General features: G+C 48.6%; 1 protein-coding gene across 3 annotated transcripts in view; it reads right to left on the bottom strand.

The window, feature by feature from the left end:
* LOC138265203 (probable cation-transporting ATPase 13A4) overlaps positions 1-471 on the bottom strand; it is a 267,665-nt gene extending 267,194 nt beyond the window's left edge. For all 3 annotated transcript variants that reach the window (XM_069212748.1, XM_069212749.1, XM_069212750.1), the window contains exon 1: positions 256-471. In XM_069212748.1, the coding sequence (XP_069068849.1) occupies positions 256-315 (60 nt within the window). In that variant the 5' untranslated portion in view covers positions 316-471. The remainder of the gene's footprint in view (positions 1-255) is intronic.
* Positions 472-19,210: the final 18,739 nt, after the last annotated feature.

Below are 19,210 nucleotides of genomic sequence, written 5' to 3'. Positions count from 1 at the left end.
CCATGAGACCTCCCGACCTCAGAGTGCCCTGGCACAAGAGCTAACTCCGCCTGTACCCCACACCATGGGCTTTACAAGCAGTGAACCCCCACATGCATATCCAGCGTCTTCACAGCACCCCTGACCCCGCTATGACTCACAGTGACATTTCTTTAAAATGAGAGTTAAGAGCTGACCCAGCCCTTTAAGCCAGCGCTTTGAGACGAGGCGCTGTGAAACATCAGCAGGGAAAAGTTTAGGACGCGCGGAACGTACCATCTCCAGCTCGCCCCCGGGGTTGAGGACGGCGCGGTGCCCTTCCTGGCGCGACTCCATCGCGGCCGGCCTCCAGGGGGACCTGCGGGGCTCACCAGAGGGTGAAAGAAAGTGGCCTCCTCCTGGCCTCGCCTGCCCACACTGGGAAAGCCGAGGCTCCACCTGGGTGTGCCAGGAGCTGGGCCAGGCGCCTTAATCCAATCGGTAACATGTGTGTCCAGCTCACCCTGCGTGCGCACCGGGGCGCATCGGACAGGATGGTCCTGCAGACGGGGGCACAGGGGGAGTGATCACTGGGTCTGTAATCCTCTCTGCTCAGCCCCGAGGAAGCCGAGGCCTGATCTCATCAACGAGGCGGGGGCTCGCACTCCTCACAATGATGCATTCAGGGCCGCTCAGTGGGTTCTGGATGCGCATTCAGAGACGTGTCCAACAGGAAAGGGCCACTCAGATTAAGGGTCACTCAGAGATGTGTCCAGTGTCCGAAAGGAAAGGGCCACTCAGAGATGTGACCAAGAGGAAACGACCACTCTGGAATCTGCCCAACAGGAAAGGGCCACTCAGAGACGTGTCCAACAAGAAAGGTCCACTCAAGGACCACTCTGAGATGTGCTCATGTGCCCAACAGGAAAGAGACACTCAGAGATGTGCCCAACAGGAAAGGACCACTCAGGTTAAGCGTCACTCAGAGATGTGCCCATGTGCCCAACAGGAAAGAGACACTCAGAGATGTGTCCTACAGGAAAGAGCCACTCAAGGGACACTCAGAAATGTGTCCAAGAGGAAATGGCCACTCAGAGATGTGTCCTACAGGAAAGAGACACTCAAGGGCCACTAAGAGATGTGTCCAACAGGAAAGGGCCACTCAAGGGCCACTCAGACCTAGGGTCACTCAGAGATGTGTCCTGTGTCCGAAAGGAAAGGGGCACTCAGAGATGTGTCCAAGAAGAAAGGGCCACTCAGAGATCTGTCCATGTGCCCAGCAGGTAAGAGACACCCAGAGATGTGCCCAACAGGAAAGAGCCACTTGAAGATGTGTCCAACAGCGAAGGATCACTCAAGGGCCACCCAGCGATGTGTCCAAGAGGAAAGCGCCACTCAGAGATGTGTCCAACAGGAAAGGGCAACTCAAGGGCCAATCAGAGATGTGTTCAACAGGAAAGGGACACACAAGGGCCACTCAAAGATGTGCCCAACATGAAAGGGCTACTCAGACCTAGGGTCACTCAGAGATGTGTCCTGTGTCCAAAACGAAAGGGACACTCAGAGATGTGTCCAACAGGAAAGGACCACTCAGAGATGTGTACAAGAAGAAAGGACCACTCTGAGATGTGTCGAACAAGAAAGATCCACTTAGAGATGTGCCCAACAGGAAAAAGCCACTCAGAGCTGTGTCCAACAGAGAAGGGCCACTCAAGGTCCATTCAAAGATGTGTCCAACATGAAAAGGCCACTCTGAGATGTGTCCAACTGGAAAGAGCCAGTCAGAGCCACGTCCAACAGGAAAGGGCCACTCAGAGCCATGTCCAACAGGAAAGGACCACTCGGAGATGTGTCCAACAGGAAAGGTCCAATCAAGGGCTACTCAGAGATGTGTCCAACAGGAAAGGGCCACTCAAAGCCATGTCCAACATGAAAGGAGCCACTCAAGGGCCACTCAGAGATGTGTCCAACAGGAAATAGCCACTCAGAGATTGTAATGGATCCTATTTAGTTTTAATGGCAATCAGGAGTTAGCTTAGCCTTCTGGCTTGTAGGCCTGCCCCCACTACTTAACTTGCTCTGTTTTAGCACATTTATTTAATTAATTCTTCTAAGATGCTGCCATGATTATAGTTAGGAAGATGTTTTAGTTTCACGTTATCAGTGGCATTCTGTAAAGGTGTCACTATCAGTGCCAAAGATAATTGAGATATGTAGGATGTCATATTATGTACTTTCCCACTTTTGTGTGCCAGTAACATAATCAGGGAATTGTTGATATAATTGCCGCCCCAAGCATGACTTCTTATCTATTGTTTGGGAACATACCTGTGTCAGGGGTCCTTCCAGATCTGTATAAATACATCTCACACAGAAAGGATAATCAGAAGGATTCCTATCAGATGCCATTGACTCTTTCCATGCTACACGTCACCTTGATGCTGACCCAGTCTTGGTGTCCCCACGGAGTCTGATATAGAGACCTCATTCCAAGGTAGCAAGGGTTGGGGAAATCCTTCTCTTGGACATGGTACTGGCAGATTAGGCTTAACACACCTAGCTCTTTTTAGGTTAGAGATTAGGTTCATCATGCTAGGGTATTAGGGTCTACACCACACCTGCTTTACATCACATGTTATTGCAAGAGGGTGAGGGTCTTTGTATCCATGACTCTTGTTTTGACCATTGTTTTCCTTGCATTATTCATTATCCTAATCATTGCAGCCCATGCAATTTATTGTAAATTGCAGTCTTGCTAATAAAACCTATTGAAAACTTTACTGCATCTCTTTCACTGTCTGTGTTTGTTTGAGACTTGTTGTTCATGTGAGAAAGGATAATCTGAGTTTAACCACGACCTCCCTGAGATGTCACACTCTTGAGTCCATGCATGAAGGCTGCCCCAAATCACCTTTTACTGTTTGGGTTTTAGGTGAGGTACTGCTTGTGAGCCGGGAGTGTTGGGACGACAGTTGTGACTTTTTGTAGGACTGGCCTAGTAATCTACAAAAATAAGTGCTGTCATCCTTAAACCAGCAGTCTTGCCTAGAGCAAGAGTCAAACTACGACAAGATCTTTCTTTAGGAAAGTACCCTCTTTCTTGGCATGGTTACCCCCTTTTTCTCTCTGATGCCAATGTGTTTGACTGTGTTCACTGTGATCCTGCTAATCAGAACCCCAGTGGTTATGCTCTCTCTCCCAAAAGTCTGTATTTCACCCACAGTTGGCATACCGGTGCCCCCTCATAAGTCCGTAGTTCATGGTACCTAGGTACCCAGGGCATTGGGGTTCCAGGGGATCTCTATGGGCTGCAGCATATATTTTGCCACCCATAGGGAGCCCATACAAAGGTTTCTGCAGGACAGCCATTGCAGCCTGTGTGAAAAGGTGCAAGCACCCTTTCACTGCCACTTTCCACTACACCAGTCCTCTTATAAATTACCCCTGTGGTAGGCCCTCTAGCCCAGAGGGCAGGGTGCAAAGTACCTGTGTGTGAGGGCACCCCTGCACTAGTAGAGGTGCCACATGAACTCCAGGCCCATTTTCCCGGACTTCGTGAGTGCTCGGACTCCATTTTACGCGTGTACTGGACATAGGTCACTGCCTATGTCCAGCTACATATTGGTAACTCCAAATGTAGGCATGTTTGGTATCAAACATGTTGGAATCATACCCCAATATCCTGCATCATGGGTGGTGGACTGAAGTGGTCCCGACGGTTCTGCCGTCCTACTGTCCAACTTTGATGGAGGTAAGAGCTTGCTTTCCCACGCAAGACAGTACCCCCGTGCATTGCATGTTTTGCAGTTGCCAAGGCTTGTTGGCATCCTTCACAAAGCTCTTCATGCACTATGCAGTTCCGGCCCCCAGCACTCTGTCCTGTGACGCACATCTTCCTGAGTGGTCCTTCAGCAGCATGGGAGCCTTTGTTGTACTGCTTCATGGGCCTCCTTTTGCACCTCCTTTGTCCCCGTGCTGTGGGACTCTTGTGCACGCTGCCTGGTCTTCTGTGGGCTCTATGAGTTGCTAAGAGCCCCCACTGACTCTCCCTCCTGGGTAGAGTCCACCTGGTCCTTCTTGGAACCGGGCAGCTCAGTTTCCGCTAACCGCGAGCTTTGCGCGTGCCAAGGCTTGTTGGCAGACTTCAGCAATGCAAACCAGGCAGCAATCCTACATCTGGCGTGGGACACCATCTGCACTAACCAGGAACCCGAATCTGTCTTCTTGGGTGTAGTACTGACTGTTCTTCTTCACCAGTGGTTCTTCTTATGCACCTTCATTGGGTTTAGCAGGGGCTCCTGTTCTCCCTGAACTCTTCTGTGCTTCTTGGACTTGGTCCCCTTCTTCCATGTGTCTTCAGGTCCAAGGATCCACTGTTGATGTCTTGCAGTCTCTTCTGGTTCTTGCATAATCTTCTTCCTTGTGTTTCTGTGTGTTCTGGGAAAGTTACTGTGTTTTACTCCTGCTTTCCTGTGCACTGGGGTGTATTCTAGTCATTACCTTTGGTGTTTTCTAGTACTCCCAGTGAACCTCTACACACTACACTTGCCTAGGTGGGTAACCGACATTCGGATTCCACTTTTTTAGTGTATGGTTTGTGTTGCCCCAGGACCATTTCTAACTATTGTGATTTTCACTATTTGCACTGTTTTCTAACTGTTTTATGCCTATTTCTGCATACTAGTGTATATAATTTGTGTATTACTTACTTTCTAAGGGAGTATAGTCTCTATGGTACTTAATTTTGGTGACACAAATACTAAAAATATCTCAGGGGAGGGCTCTGACATCACCTGCAGGCACCCTCTGGAGGAGCTCTGAGCACCACCCCTGGGGTGGTGATGGACAGGGGAGTGGTCACTCCCCTTTCCTCTGTTCAGTTTCGTGCCAGAGTAGGGACTGGGGGTCCCTGAACTGGTGTAGACTGGATTATGCAAAGAGGGCGCCGTTTGTGCCCTTCAAAGCACTTCCAGGGGCTGTGGGAAGCTACCCCTCCTATGCCTGTAACACCTATTTCCAAACAGAGAGGGTGTAACAACCCTGTCCCCAAGGAAATGCTTTGGTCTGATTTCCGGGGATTGAGCTGCTCAATCCCCAGGAGGGCAGAAACCTGTCTGTGAGGTGGCAGCAGTTGGGGCTGCAGTTGAAACCTCAGAGACCTGGTTTGGCAGTACTGGGGGTCCATGGTGGAGCCCCCAGGGTGCATGGAATTGGCCCCCCAATACCAGAATTGGATTGGGGCTACTATTTCACAATCGTGGACACCTCACATGGCCATATTCGGGGTTACCATTGTGAAGCTACATATATGTATTGACCTATATGTAGTGCACGCTAAAAATGTTCCTCACACTCACAAAGTCTGGGAAATTGGTCCTAGACAACGTGGGTGCTCCTCTGCTAGTGCAGGGGTACCTTCCGACACAGTAACTTTGCACCTAGCCTTCAGGAACTGAAGGTTAGACATATAGGTGACCTATAAGTTACCTGGTGCAGTGAAAATGGCTGTGAAATAGTGCTTACACTATTTCACTCAGACTGCAATTGCAGTCCTGAAGGAGTGTTTGTATGAGCTCCTTATGGGTGGCAAAAGAAATGCTGCAGCCCATAAGGGTCTCCTGGAACCCCAATGCCGGGGGAAGCTAGGTACCATATACTAGGGACTTATAAGGTGGGGTTCAGTGTGCCAACTTAGAGTGGAATATGGAGTCACTAGGCTACAGTGACTAATTTATAAAACATAGAGAGCATGAGCACTGGAGTTCTTGTTAGCAGCTTCTGGACACAGTCCAGTGACACAGTCAAGCATTCTGACAACACTATAAAACATACTGACATATAGGCCACAACTATGAGCACTGGGGTCCTGACTAGCATTATCCCAATGCGACAGTAAAAACACACTGACAAACAGGCAGAAATTGGGGGTAAAATGCCAAGAAAGATGGTACTTTCCTACAGCTGCTAAGAAAGAGCAGGTGCTGGGTTGATTGGGTAGGCGATGCTATGATTTTTCAGCTGCAAGGCAGGCAATGTGTCAATTTCTGGAGGCTTTGCATAAATTTCCTGACGCACAGGGAGTTTCTTCTCTTTGGTGAATTGTTTGTGGCCCTGAGACCTCAGAACAGGAACCAAGCTCAATCCAAGCGCATGGAAAGCACTTGGGTGGAATGCAAAGTCCTTCCGGCAAAGTCAGGGGCCAGCAGGCAGCCGGGCAACAAGTAGGGCAGCAGTCCTTCAAGCAAACAGTGCAAATGAATCCTTTGGGCAGCCAGGCAGTCCCTCCGACAGAGTCCAGTTGTAGATCCAGAAGTGTCTAATTTGGTGGGGTCAAACACCCAGTATATATTGTTAAAAGTGCCTTTGAAGTGAAGTGGGGGAAACCTCAAAGACTGTTTTTGAAGTGCACACATTTCCCTTTCAGCCCAGCTCTCTCTGCCAGCAGCCCTGTGTGGGGGGGGTATCACTTTGTGCGAGGGCACGCCACTGGCCTTTGAAGTGTAAGAGAGAGCCCCTCAACTGTTCCTGCCCAGGCAAACCCATCTGTTTGCAGATGCATGCAGACGCAGCTGAGTGTCCTGTGTTTATGGCTGGCTGGGTGGAATGCACAAGTGGAGCTGTCAACCAGACGTGGATTGGCGACAGACTGTAAGGCTCACCATAGAGAACACCCACCGAGCAAAGTGAAGGGTATTGGGCTAACATGAATAATTAGAATTGATGTTCTGAAATACACAGCACCCCTCTTATTTGCCACAAGTATTACTGAGAATTGTGTGCCTTGGACTAGGCTCCATAATTAAGAGCTTCAAATGAATTTGAAATATTAGGGTCTTTTCTTGTCTTTGTTTAAGAACTTGTTCAGAACCTGGATACCAAGTTTAATCAGGGTGTGCTCATTGTATATGTGATGTTTTTGTGGTGCCAACAATATTTTTGAATTTTCTCTAAAAACTGTATATTTACTGTTGGTCTTTTGTGGGTGACATTATTGTTGAATATAATTTTTCTATTTTAATGATATAGTTTAATAAAACAGTGGGAACGTCAATTCATTTTTCGTTCCCCCACTTAAATACAACATAGTGATGAGTCAACGTTGGCATTTCCCCTTGTTTCATACTTTCTAAAAGTGGCATTTCTGAAATAGTAATGTAGAATCTAACTTCACCAGTGAGTAGGATTTCTCAATACTATTCCAAAGATACCAAACCGTCTACTTCTTTCAGATCAGAATGTATTACTTAAAAGTAAATAAGGGACTTTCGAATGCTGGCTTCTGAGAGGAAAAGACTTCACAGTAGTGAAAACCGACTGTGGCAGCTGTTCACTACCAGGACATGCAAAACTTGTGAGCACATGTCCTGTCTTTTACTTACTTGGCACCCTGCCCCATGGGTTACCAAGGGCCTACCTTAGAGGTGACGTGTAAGAAAAGGGAAATTTAAGGCTTGGCGAGTACTTTTAAATGCCAAGTCGAAGTCGCAGTAAAAGTGCACACACAGGCCTTGAGGTAGGCCTGAGACATTGTTAAAGGGCTACTTATATGGGTGGCACAATCAGTGCTGCAGGCCCACTAGTAGCATAAGTTACAGGCCCTGGGCACATCTAGTGCACTTTACTAGGGGCTTATATGTAAATTAAATATGCCAATTGGGTATGAGCCAATGTTCCCATGTTTAGGGGAGAGAGCACAGACACTTTAGCCTTGGTTAGCAGAAGTTCTAGAACCAGCTAAATGAGATCAGAATGGAGGGAGGCAGGCGGAAGGTTGGGGGAAGGCCACCGAGATTTTACACCTGTTTTCTTCAGTGAATTTCTAGAGTTTTCTCACAAGTTAAAATATTATTACCACACCTTATTACAACATCACTTTAACTCTTTGCTAAGTCAGTTGTTTTAGTTTTTTTTATCAGATTTGGCCAACTGCACTGCTGAGCACAGCTTTTGGCCATGCATAGCAGTGGGTTATCCAAAGGGCCTTGCCTCTGACCAGGACCGGCACCAAAGATCCTCACAGGTGGCTAAACCTCCACCTCGCATGGGCTTTGATCATGTGTAGTGGGCGGGTTGCCTCAGGGCTGGCCTGCAGCTGAGTCCTGCTGCCACTGCCCAAAGGAGGACAGCCCCCCACTGGTACACACGCATGGCCGTCAGCAACTCATTGCTTATTGTTGTCCACAAGGCCTCGTCCTGAAACCAGTGCCCTCTGGCTTGCTAACCCACCTGCCAAGCATGGCATTTAGCTGTACGCAATGTGGGGATGGCTGCAGGGCTTGGCCGGCGACCAAGCCCTGCACCCAACCTATATGGGCTGCCAATCCCAAATACAACAACCATACATTTGTATTTATTTTTCAATTTTTTTTGTGCTATCATGGTTCTCCCACAGTACTGTTGCTCAAGCAGAACCTTCATGGTGCTGCGGAACGGTGCAAGCTTAATTTATAGAAGCTTGCGGGTCTACTTGGGTGCCGCTTGTGTGACAGTTCCCGTAGTACCTCATGGGAGGGCCGTGCTACCACAGTACCAGTGTCACAAACCTTTTTCTTTTATTGTTTTTGGTCTGTATGAATGTCTTGCAAGTGCCATGTGGGTCAGGGTTCCCATTCCATGCCACTTTATATTTTAAAAAACAAATGACTTTTCGACACATGTCCTGTTGTCCTGTAATTGCAGCAGCAACATTATTGTTAAAGTTGTGGCTCGTCAATAACATTGATTGGTACTGCAGGAATGACGCCAGGCTCATGTTACCTTAAACGCAGGCATGAGAAAAAGTCTGTCTGCCAATCAGAGGAACTTATTTTTTTAATTTACAGTAAGACTGACACTCCGCAGAACCTGCTGTCCAGCTATCACTATAATTTGAACCCCTTAATGACCACCCAATTACCTCTCTAAACACAAATTTCTCAAAAGGAGCTGGGCAGATTTTCTCCAAATAACGAAAAGTACACTTTCTGAATAAAGTTCTAATTCTCTGACAAATGTTGTGTAATTGAGTTCAGTATTTTTCTGTAGCGATTCGCTTCGCAAACGTTCATATATGAATTAACATGGAAAACAGAGTTTTGGCCTCCCTTCCACCCTTTATTTTTAAAAATTCAAAAAAATGCTCTTCCTGTGGGAAATCTGACCTAACTATAAATACACAGTGGTGACTGTTGGTGCAAAACGTACATTTATTTATGTCTGTGTCACCATCTTAGCAGTGAACACAGTTCTTTTCAGAGTTCTCACAAGTTGCTTTCACTTACATAAACAGCAGAGGTGTCTCCATATGAGCAGAGAAGGGTTGCAACGCTGCTGGTGCAACATAAGTGAAAAATAAAATGGTAATAAACTCGGTTTATTACCATTTTATGTTTTCCTCTGCCAGCGCAGGCTGTGAGGGTGGGGCCATTGCTGCAAGTTGGTAGCAGAGAGGACTGCTGACTGCAGGGTAAAGTGTGCATGTCACTTTGGCCGGCTGTCTTGCGACCAACGGATAGCTTGACACGCCCCCTTTAAACCTCTGCAACCTAAACTGCCTTAGACAGCCAGGTGGAGAGAAGGCACCCAGTGTCTCAAAGAGCGCTAAGCCAGCCCGCTCCAGTCAATTTTTATTTCACATATTGAAACATTATAAACAGTTACTTAGGGCCAGATGTAGGAAGCCTTTTGCATGTCGCAAACTGCGAAAAGCGCAGTTTGTGACACGCAAAAGGCCGAACGCGATGCACAACCTCAAATTGCGAGTCGGTACTGATTCGCAATTTGAGGATGCGACTCGCAAATAGGAAGGGGTGTTCCCTTCCTATTTGCGACCGCATTGCCATGCTGAGTTGCTTTGTGACTGCGAATGCGGTCGCAAACCAACTCGCAGTTACCACCCACTTGAAGTGGGTGGTAACTCATTCGCAAAAGGGAAGGGGTCCCCCTGGGACCCCTTCCTCTTTGTGAATGCCGATAAAAATGTTTTTTCAGAGCAGGCAGTGGTCCTATGGACCACTGCCTACTCTGAAAAAAACGAAACCAAATGGTTTCGGAAGTTTTTCTTTTTGCAATTTGTTTTCCTTTAAGGAAAACGGGCTGCAAAAAGAAAAAAAACTGCTTTATTCACAAAGCAGTCACGGACATGGTGGTCTGCTGTCTCCAGCAGGCCACCATCCCCGTGAGTGCCCAGACTCGCTATGGGGTCGCAAAATGCGACCCACCTCATTAATATTCATGAGGTGGGTCTTTGCGACCCCATTGCGAGTCGCAGACGGTGTCTGAGACACCTTTCTGCATACAATTTTGCGAGTTGCAAATTGCGAGTCGGTCTGACTCGCAATTTGTAAGTCGCAAAATTGTAGATTGCTACATCTGGCCCTAAATGGCTAACATGCATTACATTAACGTTTTAGAGTTGAATTTAAAGTTTAACTTAAAAATGTCAACATCATGCATGACAGTGATTTAGTGACTGTTTATAGCATGAGAGTCGAGCGTTTCATTTTGCTCGCGTCGGCAGTGACACGTGTTTGACCCACTGACGGGCACTGGGAGAGGCTCGCGCTGCCTTCAGCCTGAACTCCTGGGATCTCAGCCCTTTATAAACACTGTTTATACCAAGCCATGCCTGAGAGCTTTGGCCCTGAGCCTAAAGGCACTGCTGTGTCTCTCGTGCCAGTTTCCTCGCCCCTCCATTTACTATTGTCTCCGGCCTCCACTACATGTAAATAAATGCACTTTTTGCACCAGTGTCGGTGTCCACTGTCTAGGCACTACGTTAGGGTTCGTGATACCTTTTGGGGAGTGCATATGGTCCAGGAGGGGAGTGGGACAGGGAGGTTGTAATGCTGGAGGATGGGGAAAGGAGTGGAGTGGACATTTGGTGAATCACACTGCCGGATTCAGTTCCTCGTGAGCCCAGCATGCTTGGGCTGAGGTGCAGGATTTCAAGGGCACGGACAGGTATCAAGGGTGGTGGCATTCATCCATCACTTCTTGACTCAGTCGCTGGGACAGTCTTCCTCTCTGGGGGGCGCAGTACACACAGGAAGCCTGGCTTCACCCACAGCTCAGAGTATCCGAGTGGCTGTAATGCATGAAGTGAGTGAGGGCAGTAGCACCTTGAAGCAATGTGCAGGACAGGGAACTATTTCATTTTTAGGGTGGAGGAGAAAGAAGGAATATAATTAGTCAGTTAGGGTACAGTTTTGGCTGCTCGTGAAATGCCCCTTTGTAGTGAGTACTACTTAGTACGCATCAGCGTCTCCTGTATCTTTCCTCCTTCCAGGAAGGCTGAAGAGAACCAAAAAGGGGATGAAGTCCTCCTTGGTCCACGGTGATGCCACAGCCTCCAGATCAGCCATTGAGCTGGCGCTGGTCAGTTATATTTACTATTTCTTACCTTTACTTTGCGGGAACGAGTTTTCCACCCCAGATGGATTTAGACGGAAGGCGTCTCCAGTGGGCTCATGAGACCTTCTGTTACCTTGGGGTCAATATTTACTGTCCAGAGGTTGACTTATTAGATGGCAACCCTGGCAGGGCACTAGTCTCGGGCAGCAGTCATTACCCTGCTAGACACACCCCTCGCTCCTATGGGCAGGGAGTCAATACTCAAGACGCTGGACCTCCCCGGGCTCCTGTATTTCTATGTGGCATTCGTATTGGGTGTGTAGGTGAATCCTTCCCCTCTTTTAGAAAGCACGAGGGACAATTTTACACCCGAAAGGCACACATTCTCGCCATTCATTTACCTCAGGGGTGCAGCGTGTACACAGGAGGCATTTTATTCAGTCACTTTACACGGCAGCTGGCATGGCCTAGCTCGTGAGTCAGAGCTCAGGTGAGAGGGTGAGGCCTATTGGCTTTGCCAGGGTTTGCCAGCCCTTGCTAGCGGCCAGCTATGGCTCCACTGAAGCAGTGACACACCTGTTGCCTGACAAGTTGAAAGAGAAGTCCGCAGTGTGACGGGAATGTACCTCGCGGAGCCCCAGTGCCCCTTGCCAAGGAATGCCCGGTGCGCGCCAGGACGCAGGGACCACTGAGGCGTGCCAGGGACACCGGGCACCTGCTGGCCTCCTTGGGCACAGGTGCAGCCAGGGCGCCGCGGGCCCTTATCCTGAGACCGTAGGGCTCCTGCGCACAGTGTCATCACAGGGTGCGTGATATGGCGTCGTCTTTACACGCCTAAAGCGTGAATGTTTGGGTTCACTCTAATCACTTACGGCCGGCCATGAGCTTAGAAAGTCTGCGTAAAGCAGGCCCGACCTACAGGAGGCGGGGGGCAGGGTACACCCCAACCACCCCCACCAGTCACTGCGAACCACGTACAAAGGTCAGCTGGAAAGGAGCCCTTTGACCTCTGTGAGTTAATGGAAATCCACAATGATGTTATCTGTGGGCGAGACTGACCCCTGGAGTGGACAATGCGTGCGCGTGCTGAGCGCACTGATAGCGCACTGATAGCGCACTGACAGAGCAGGTATTCATTAATTCTGCACATTCCACAGCTAAACTCGGCGGCCACCCCCACCCCATAGGTGCGGTCTGTGTGCATCGTCCTGTGTGCGGACCCCCTCCTGAGATGCTCCACACACCCCCTCTCACCCCCTCCTGCACGCTGCACACTGGGGTCCCCGGCCCCCACTGGCTTGTAGAGGTGAACTGCCAAGAGCCATGTGTTTCTGGAGATCGCCTGAAGTGCCCAGAAAGAATGGGAACCGGGACCCCGGTGCACGGGGGGCAGGGGCAGGGAGTGTGGGGGCGCAGCCACAGGTGTGGCTAAAAATTAAAAAAACTGCATTTTTTGTTAGCCTTTCACCTTCATCAAATACTTATAACATATAACGCCCGCACCGTCCATGAAAAAGGCACGGAAATGGACGGGTGTGAAATGCACAGTCTGACGCTGTGAGGCCGCGGTGAGTTAATGTGAGCTCAGCAGATGTCTGTTACTGTGAGCCTCAAAGGTAACTTATACTGATGGGTAAGTTTACACATTGGAGGAAGTCTAATACTTTTGTTACTCACAAAGTTACCCAATAAGTGTAAGGTTACATGTCTCCTCCCCCGGAGTAACGGAACATGCCCACTCTTGTGTGAGTGGGTGGTTTCCCTTCCTAAACCACCCCTTACCCTAACCTCAGCCCCTTTGGTAGGATTTTTGACACTTTTCCCCCCAGAACCCCTGTGTCTCTCACATGAACCCAGACTTCCATGTGTGGGGACTCTGCAGTTGGGGCGCAGGACTCCGCTCACATAAATGCAGGCAGAACATCCACTCCGCAGTGCGTTTGGTGGAACTGCAAAGGGCCGTTTGTGGATCAGTGTGTGTCCAACCAGGCAGTCACCGAAGGGAAATCACTTTCGGCGCAGTTGGGAATAGTGATGTATATTTATAGTGCTTCAGTCCGGAACACACCTGATAACACCCTCACATCACCTCCAAAAAAGAATAAACCGTTGTCGCCAAGAAGCCTTAAATTACTCCATCACTTAAAGCCATAGACTGGCTCCCAAGCAGGCTTGAGGTTTTCAGATGAAACACTTAGGAATGTGTGTTCACCGCTGTTCCACGCGTACACCTAATAAAGGTGTTTCTTGCTAATATTCTCAGTCTAATGATGTTCTTAATAGACATTATAAGCATTAACTTTATTGCAATTCTACAACTTGGCTAGAACAGTGTCCAAATTTGAACCTGAATGATGTAAAATGAATGAGAATGGCTCTGGGTGCATTCCATTCAACTGATTTTCAACTTGTATGTGCAGTTACAGATCTATCTATCTATCTATCTATCTATCTATCTATCTATCTATCCATCCATCTACCCATCCCTCACACATCTATCTATCTATCTATCTATCTATCTATCTATCTATCTATCTATCTATCTATCCATCATCTGTCCATCCACCCACACATCTATCTATCTATCTATCTATCTATCTATCTATCTATCTATCTATCTATCTATCTATCTATCCATCCATCTACCCATCCCTCACACACAAACCCGTCTATCTATCTATCTATCTATCTATCTATCTATCTATCTATCTATCTATCTATCTATCTATCTATCTATCTATCTATCTATCTATCTCTCTATCTATCTAACCATCATCCACTCTTTCTGATTCTATTTACCCTCTCCGTCCTTCAGCTGCTGTGTTCCCCAGAGCTCTCTCGGGTCATGTATAGCACAGACCGGTCCCCTCTTCCTGTCTCTCTCCCCGGGCTGGGGGCGCATTCCTTGCCCCCCCTCCTCCAGCCGTCCCTGTCACACCGTGACCCTGGCCCAGCAGTCATGAGGAGCGTCAGGGCCCTTGAGGCTAGGCGGCAGGGGGGTCCGTGAAGCACAAAGACCCCTGTGAGCCCCTCCACCATGTACTCACACGCCTGTCAGGAGTCATCCAACACATGCCAGGGAGGCTCCGTAGAGGGTGGGATGAGGGGCATGGACTGTCAATCACGTGTGAAGGGGGCTTTTAACACAAACACATAGGATACAGTTCTAGGCTTAATATTTACATGTTGAAGAACACATTTCTGCATCACACAATATTTGCACTGTTTTTCATTTTAGAATGTGCAGAATGTCTTGCAACTCAGTCCTCAGTTCTAAAGCGCCTCGTGATTCAAAGTAGGCGTGTGTGGAACTGAAATCTCACATGGCTTGTTTAGAAAACATTCTTGCAAATTCTCTTTTTCGTTGACCACTCAGACATCGTACATACGCGCTGTCACTCACCGTGCATTCATCCATCCATTCATTCACACACTGCCTCATTCTTTCGCGCAGTTATCCATCGACAGTAAAGCAGGCAAACTCAACCAGCTCATGAAAGATACATTCAAATACAACAGTAGGAAAAAGAAACATGTTGCTACCTAAATGTGAGCACGTGCAATAATATTTAATTAAACACATCAGTGTTTTTGTTTTAAATTTTCAACACAGCCTATATTTTTAGAAGCAATTTGTTAGCCATCTTCAGAGACAGGGCAGTCTCAGCGCTGGGCATTTCAGGGATAGTCGGATGGTGCACAAGCATCACAGCTTCTGCATGGCTAAGAATGCGGTAGCGTCAGACCCCGTCCACCACCCCCGGGCAGCCGCAGCCTCCACACCTCTTTAGGGTTCCCTTGTACCGTCTTGGGCATCCAGTGGCAGCCAGGATCCACCACCACCAGCCCCACTGGTGGCCCATGACATCAGTCCGGTGGGTCCTGCAGATTGTCCGAAGGGGCTACTCCCTCCCCTCTCCCCATGCCACCCACATATGTCAGGCTGATGGAGGACCATCTATCCCTTCTCCGCTGAGAAGTGATGGCACTCTTGGCCACGGAAACCATAGAGAGGGTGCAGAGGCCAGATGTCGGTGTGGTATCCACCAAGGATTAGGGCCTTCGTCTTATCCTAGACCTGTGCTCTCTCAGTTTCGTCCCTAAGAGGGAGACATTCAAAATACAGACACTCACCCAAGTGTCATCTGTCCTTGACTCAGGGTACTGGGTGGCAGCTTTGGACCTGCAGGATGCAGACTCCCCACCCCATCCTACCTGCCCACAGCTGTTGCTTGTAGTTCAGGACAGGCTGCAAGCACTTTCAGTTCACTGTGCTCCGCTTTGGCCTTTCCAGTGTCACTCAGGTCTCCACCAAGTTCATGTTGGTGGTTGAAGCTCATCTGCAGGGGTCAGAGGTGCTAGTTTTCCCCTATCTCGATGATTGGCTGTGGGAGGCAGGCTCAACCCGGGGTGCCGTCTCCCACCTCCAGTCTACAACAGACCTCCTTCACTCCCTGGGGTTGACTGTCAACATGCCGAAGTCACTGCTGACTCCCCCTCAGACCCTCCCTTTCATTGGGGCTGTTCTGAAGACGATGCAGTTTTGGGGTTCTCGTACTGACTAGTGAGTCCAGGATGTTCAGGCAATAATACAGATATTTCAGCCTTTAGCCTGAGTGTCGGTGAGACTGACTCTGAAGCTGCTGGGACTCACGGCCTCTTGTGTCCTACTGGTGACACATGTCAGCTGGCATATGGGGGCTCTACAATGCTACCTGAAGTTCCAGTGGGCGCATCATCAAGGGAATGTCTCTGACATGATCTAGGTCTCGGATGAACTACAAAAGATCTGCAGTGGTGACTACTGAACCACAGTTGGATCAGCGGAAGACCACTCTCCATTCCCCAACCAGATCTGACAGTCATGAATGATGCGTCAGTCCTAGGATAGGGTGGCCATCTGGGAAAGGATGAGGTCAGAGGCCTCTGGTCTCTGATGGAATCTAGACTCCACATCAACTTGCTGGAGCTCCTAGCGATCTGGATAGCACTGAAAGCCTTTCTATCCTCCCTCAAGGAAAGACTAGTGCAGGTGTTGATGAACAACACCACCGCCATGTGATACTGCAACAAACAGGGCAGGGTGGGGTCATGGACCTTTTGTCTAGAGGCCCTGTGTCTCTGGACATGGCTGGAATGTCAGTGCATTTCCCTGGTGGTTCAGCACCTGGCGGGCTCTCTGAACACTAGGGTGGACAAACTCAGTCAAAGATACCTAGCGAATCATGAGTGACAGCTCCATCCAGAGGTGGTGCAAGGTCTCTTTCAAGAGTAGGGAGAGCCTTGATTATATCTGTCGCTGCCGCTTAGAATGCACAATGTCAGCAGTTTTGCACACCGAAGTTTCCAAGGAGGCTCTCGCTGGGAGATGCTTTTCATCTTGAGTGGAGCTCAGGCCTCTGATACACCTTTCCACCCATACCATGTCTGACCACAGTTCTCAAGGAGGTGCAGGAACATGCAGGCCCAAGTCATCCTTGTGACTCCAAATTAGGCACGAAGAGCTATTGAGGAGGGTCATCGGTCCTCTGATCAGGCTTTAGGAGGATCTTCTGTCGCAGCAGCACTGGAGGGTTTCTACAGCCAAACCTGTAAACTCTTTGCCTTTTTGCTTGGAGATTGAGCAGTGACAGCTGACAGCTTTCGACCTTCCATCTGAAGTATGCAACTGTTAGACCTGACAGCCTTAGGGTGGTCACCGCTAACTTTTTTCCTGCCACCATCCTCTTTTTGGACACTGTTTTTGCTGGTTTTAGGACTCTGCGCACTTTACCACTGCTAACCAGGGCTAAAGTGGATATGCTCTCTCCCTTAAAACATGCTGACATTGGTTTATACCCAGTTGTCTTATTTAATCTACTTGTAAGACCCCAATAAAGTGCACTACATGTGCCCCGGGCCTGTAGAATAAATGCTACTAGTGGGCCTGCAGCACTGATTGTGCCACCCACATCAGTAGCCTCTGAACCATGCCTCAGGCCTGCCATTGCAAGGCTTATGTGTCCAGTTTCCCTGTCACTTCGACTTGGCATTTAAATGTACTTGCCAAGCCTTAATGTCCCCTTTTTCTAAATATAAGTCAACCCTAAGGTAGGCCCTACATAACCCACAGGGCCGGGTGCAATGTAAATAAAAGGCAGGACATGTACCTGTGCCATTTATGTGTCCTGGTAGGGTAAAACTCCTATATTCCTTTTTACACTGCTGTGAGGCCTGCTCCTTTGATAGGCCAACATTAGGGCTACCCTCATATACTGTTTGAGTGGTAGACTCTGATCTGAAAGGAGTAACAAGGTCATATTTAGTATGGCCAGATTGGAAATACAAAATCCTGCTGACTGGTAAAGTTTGATTTAATATTACTATTTTAGAAATGCCACTTTTAGTAAAGTGAGCCTTTCTCTGCACTTAAATCCTTCTGTGCCTTACATTCCACTTCTGGCTAGGTTTAGTTGACAGCTCCCTTGTGTATTCACTCAGACAAAGACTGGATGCTCAGTCACACTTGCATACATCTGCATATTGAATGGGTCTTCCTGGGCTGGGAGGGTGGAGGGCCTGACACTTACATGTCAAAGGACATTAGCCTGCCCTCAAACAAAGGACTGCCACACCCCCTACTGGGACCCTGGCAGACAGGATGGAACTGGAAGGGGACCTTGTGCACTTCTAAGCCACTCTTTGAAGTCTCCCCCACTTCAAAGGTACATTTGGGTATTTAAGCAGGGTCTCTGACCCGACCAACTCAGACACTTCTGGACAAGATACCACTGGAGAAGAATCCCCGAACTAGAATCTGCAACCTGCCAAGAGGAACTGTCTGGCTGCCTAAAGGACTTACCTGACTACTTTTCTGCAAAGGACTGCTGCCCTGATTTTGCCCCGCGGCCTTGCTGCCCTCTGGCTCTGCTGCGAAGTGATCTCCAAGGGCTTGGATAGAGCTTGCCTCCTGTTCCTTGAAGTCTCAGGACCAAAAAGACTTCATCCTGCAAAAGAACTCCTTGTATGGCGAAAATTTGCCGCACAGCCTTGAAGGAAAGACGCACAGCCTGCATCACAGTGAGAAATTCACTGCACGCCAAACTGGATCGACGCAGCCTGACTTCATAAGAGAAGATCTACGCAGCACCAGCGTTGCGACCGGAACGTTGACGCACAGCACTCTGGATCGACACAAAGCCGAGCCGGAACAACACAGCCTGACTTCCTGAGAAGAATCAACGCAGCACCTGCCATGCAGCAGAAATTTCCACGCATTGCCCACTGGATCGAAGCAGCCCCTGTGACTTCATCTTGCATGCCTAGAATTTCAACGCATCGTCCCCGGGGCATCCAAAAACCCTTCAACCCGAAGAGGATCCCAGTCTATGCACTGGAATCGAGGCAAAGCCTGCCCTGTATGAAAACTCAACTACGCATCGTCTCTGTGCGCCAGAAAAATAGACACACACCTCCCCGTTTTCTACGCATCTCCTCCTCTGCGGTCCCTTGCAGACAATTTGAACGCAAACCAGGTACTTTGTGCTTTCAAGAGACAATTGTTGCTTTTTAAAGACTAAAGACACTTTATATAATTTTTACAGTAATATTTTAATGTATAATTACTGATTCTTGATCGTTTTGACCTGCATTTATCCAGATAAATATTATATATTTTTCTAAACACGTGTGGTGTATATTTGTGGTGTTATACAGTGTTATTGCATGATTTACTGCGCAAATATTTCACACATTGCCTTCTAAGTTAAGCCTGACTGCTCAGTGCCAAGTTACCAGAGGGCGGGCACAGGAGAATTTGGATTGTGTGGGACTTACTGTTAGAAATGGGGTCTTTGGTTGGCATTCAGGTTGCCTCCTGTCCAAGCAAGGACCCTCACTCTAGTCAGGGTAAAGGAGAATCACCCTCAGCTAACCCCCGCTC

Source organism: Pleurodeles waltl, chromosome 11 (assembly GCF_031143425.1).
Source record: "Pleurodeles waltl isolate 20211129_DDA chromosome 11, aPleWal1.hap1.20221129, whole genome shotgun sequence".
NCBI classification, from domain to species: domain Eukaryota; kingdom Metazoa; phylum Chordata; class Amphibia; order Caudata; family Salamandridae; genus Pleurodeles; species Pleurodeles waltl.
The sequence above is the reverse complement of the archived record's forward strand: the minus strand, read 5'-3'. Positions and strand labels throughout refer to the sequence as shown.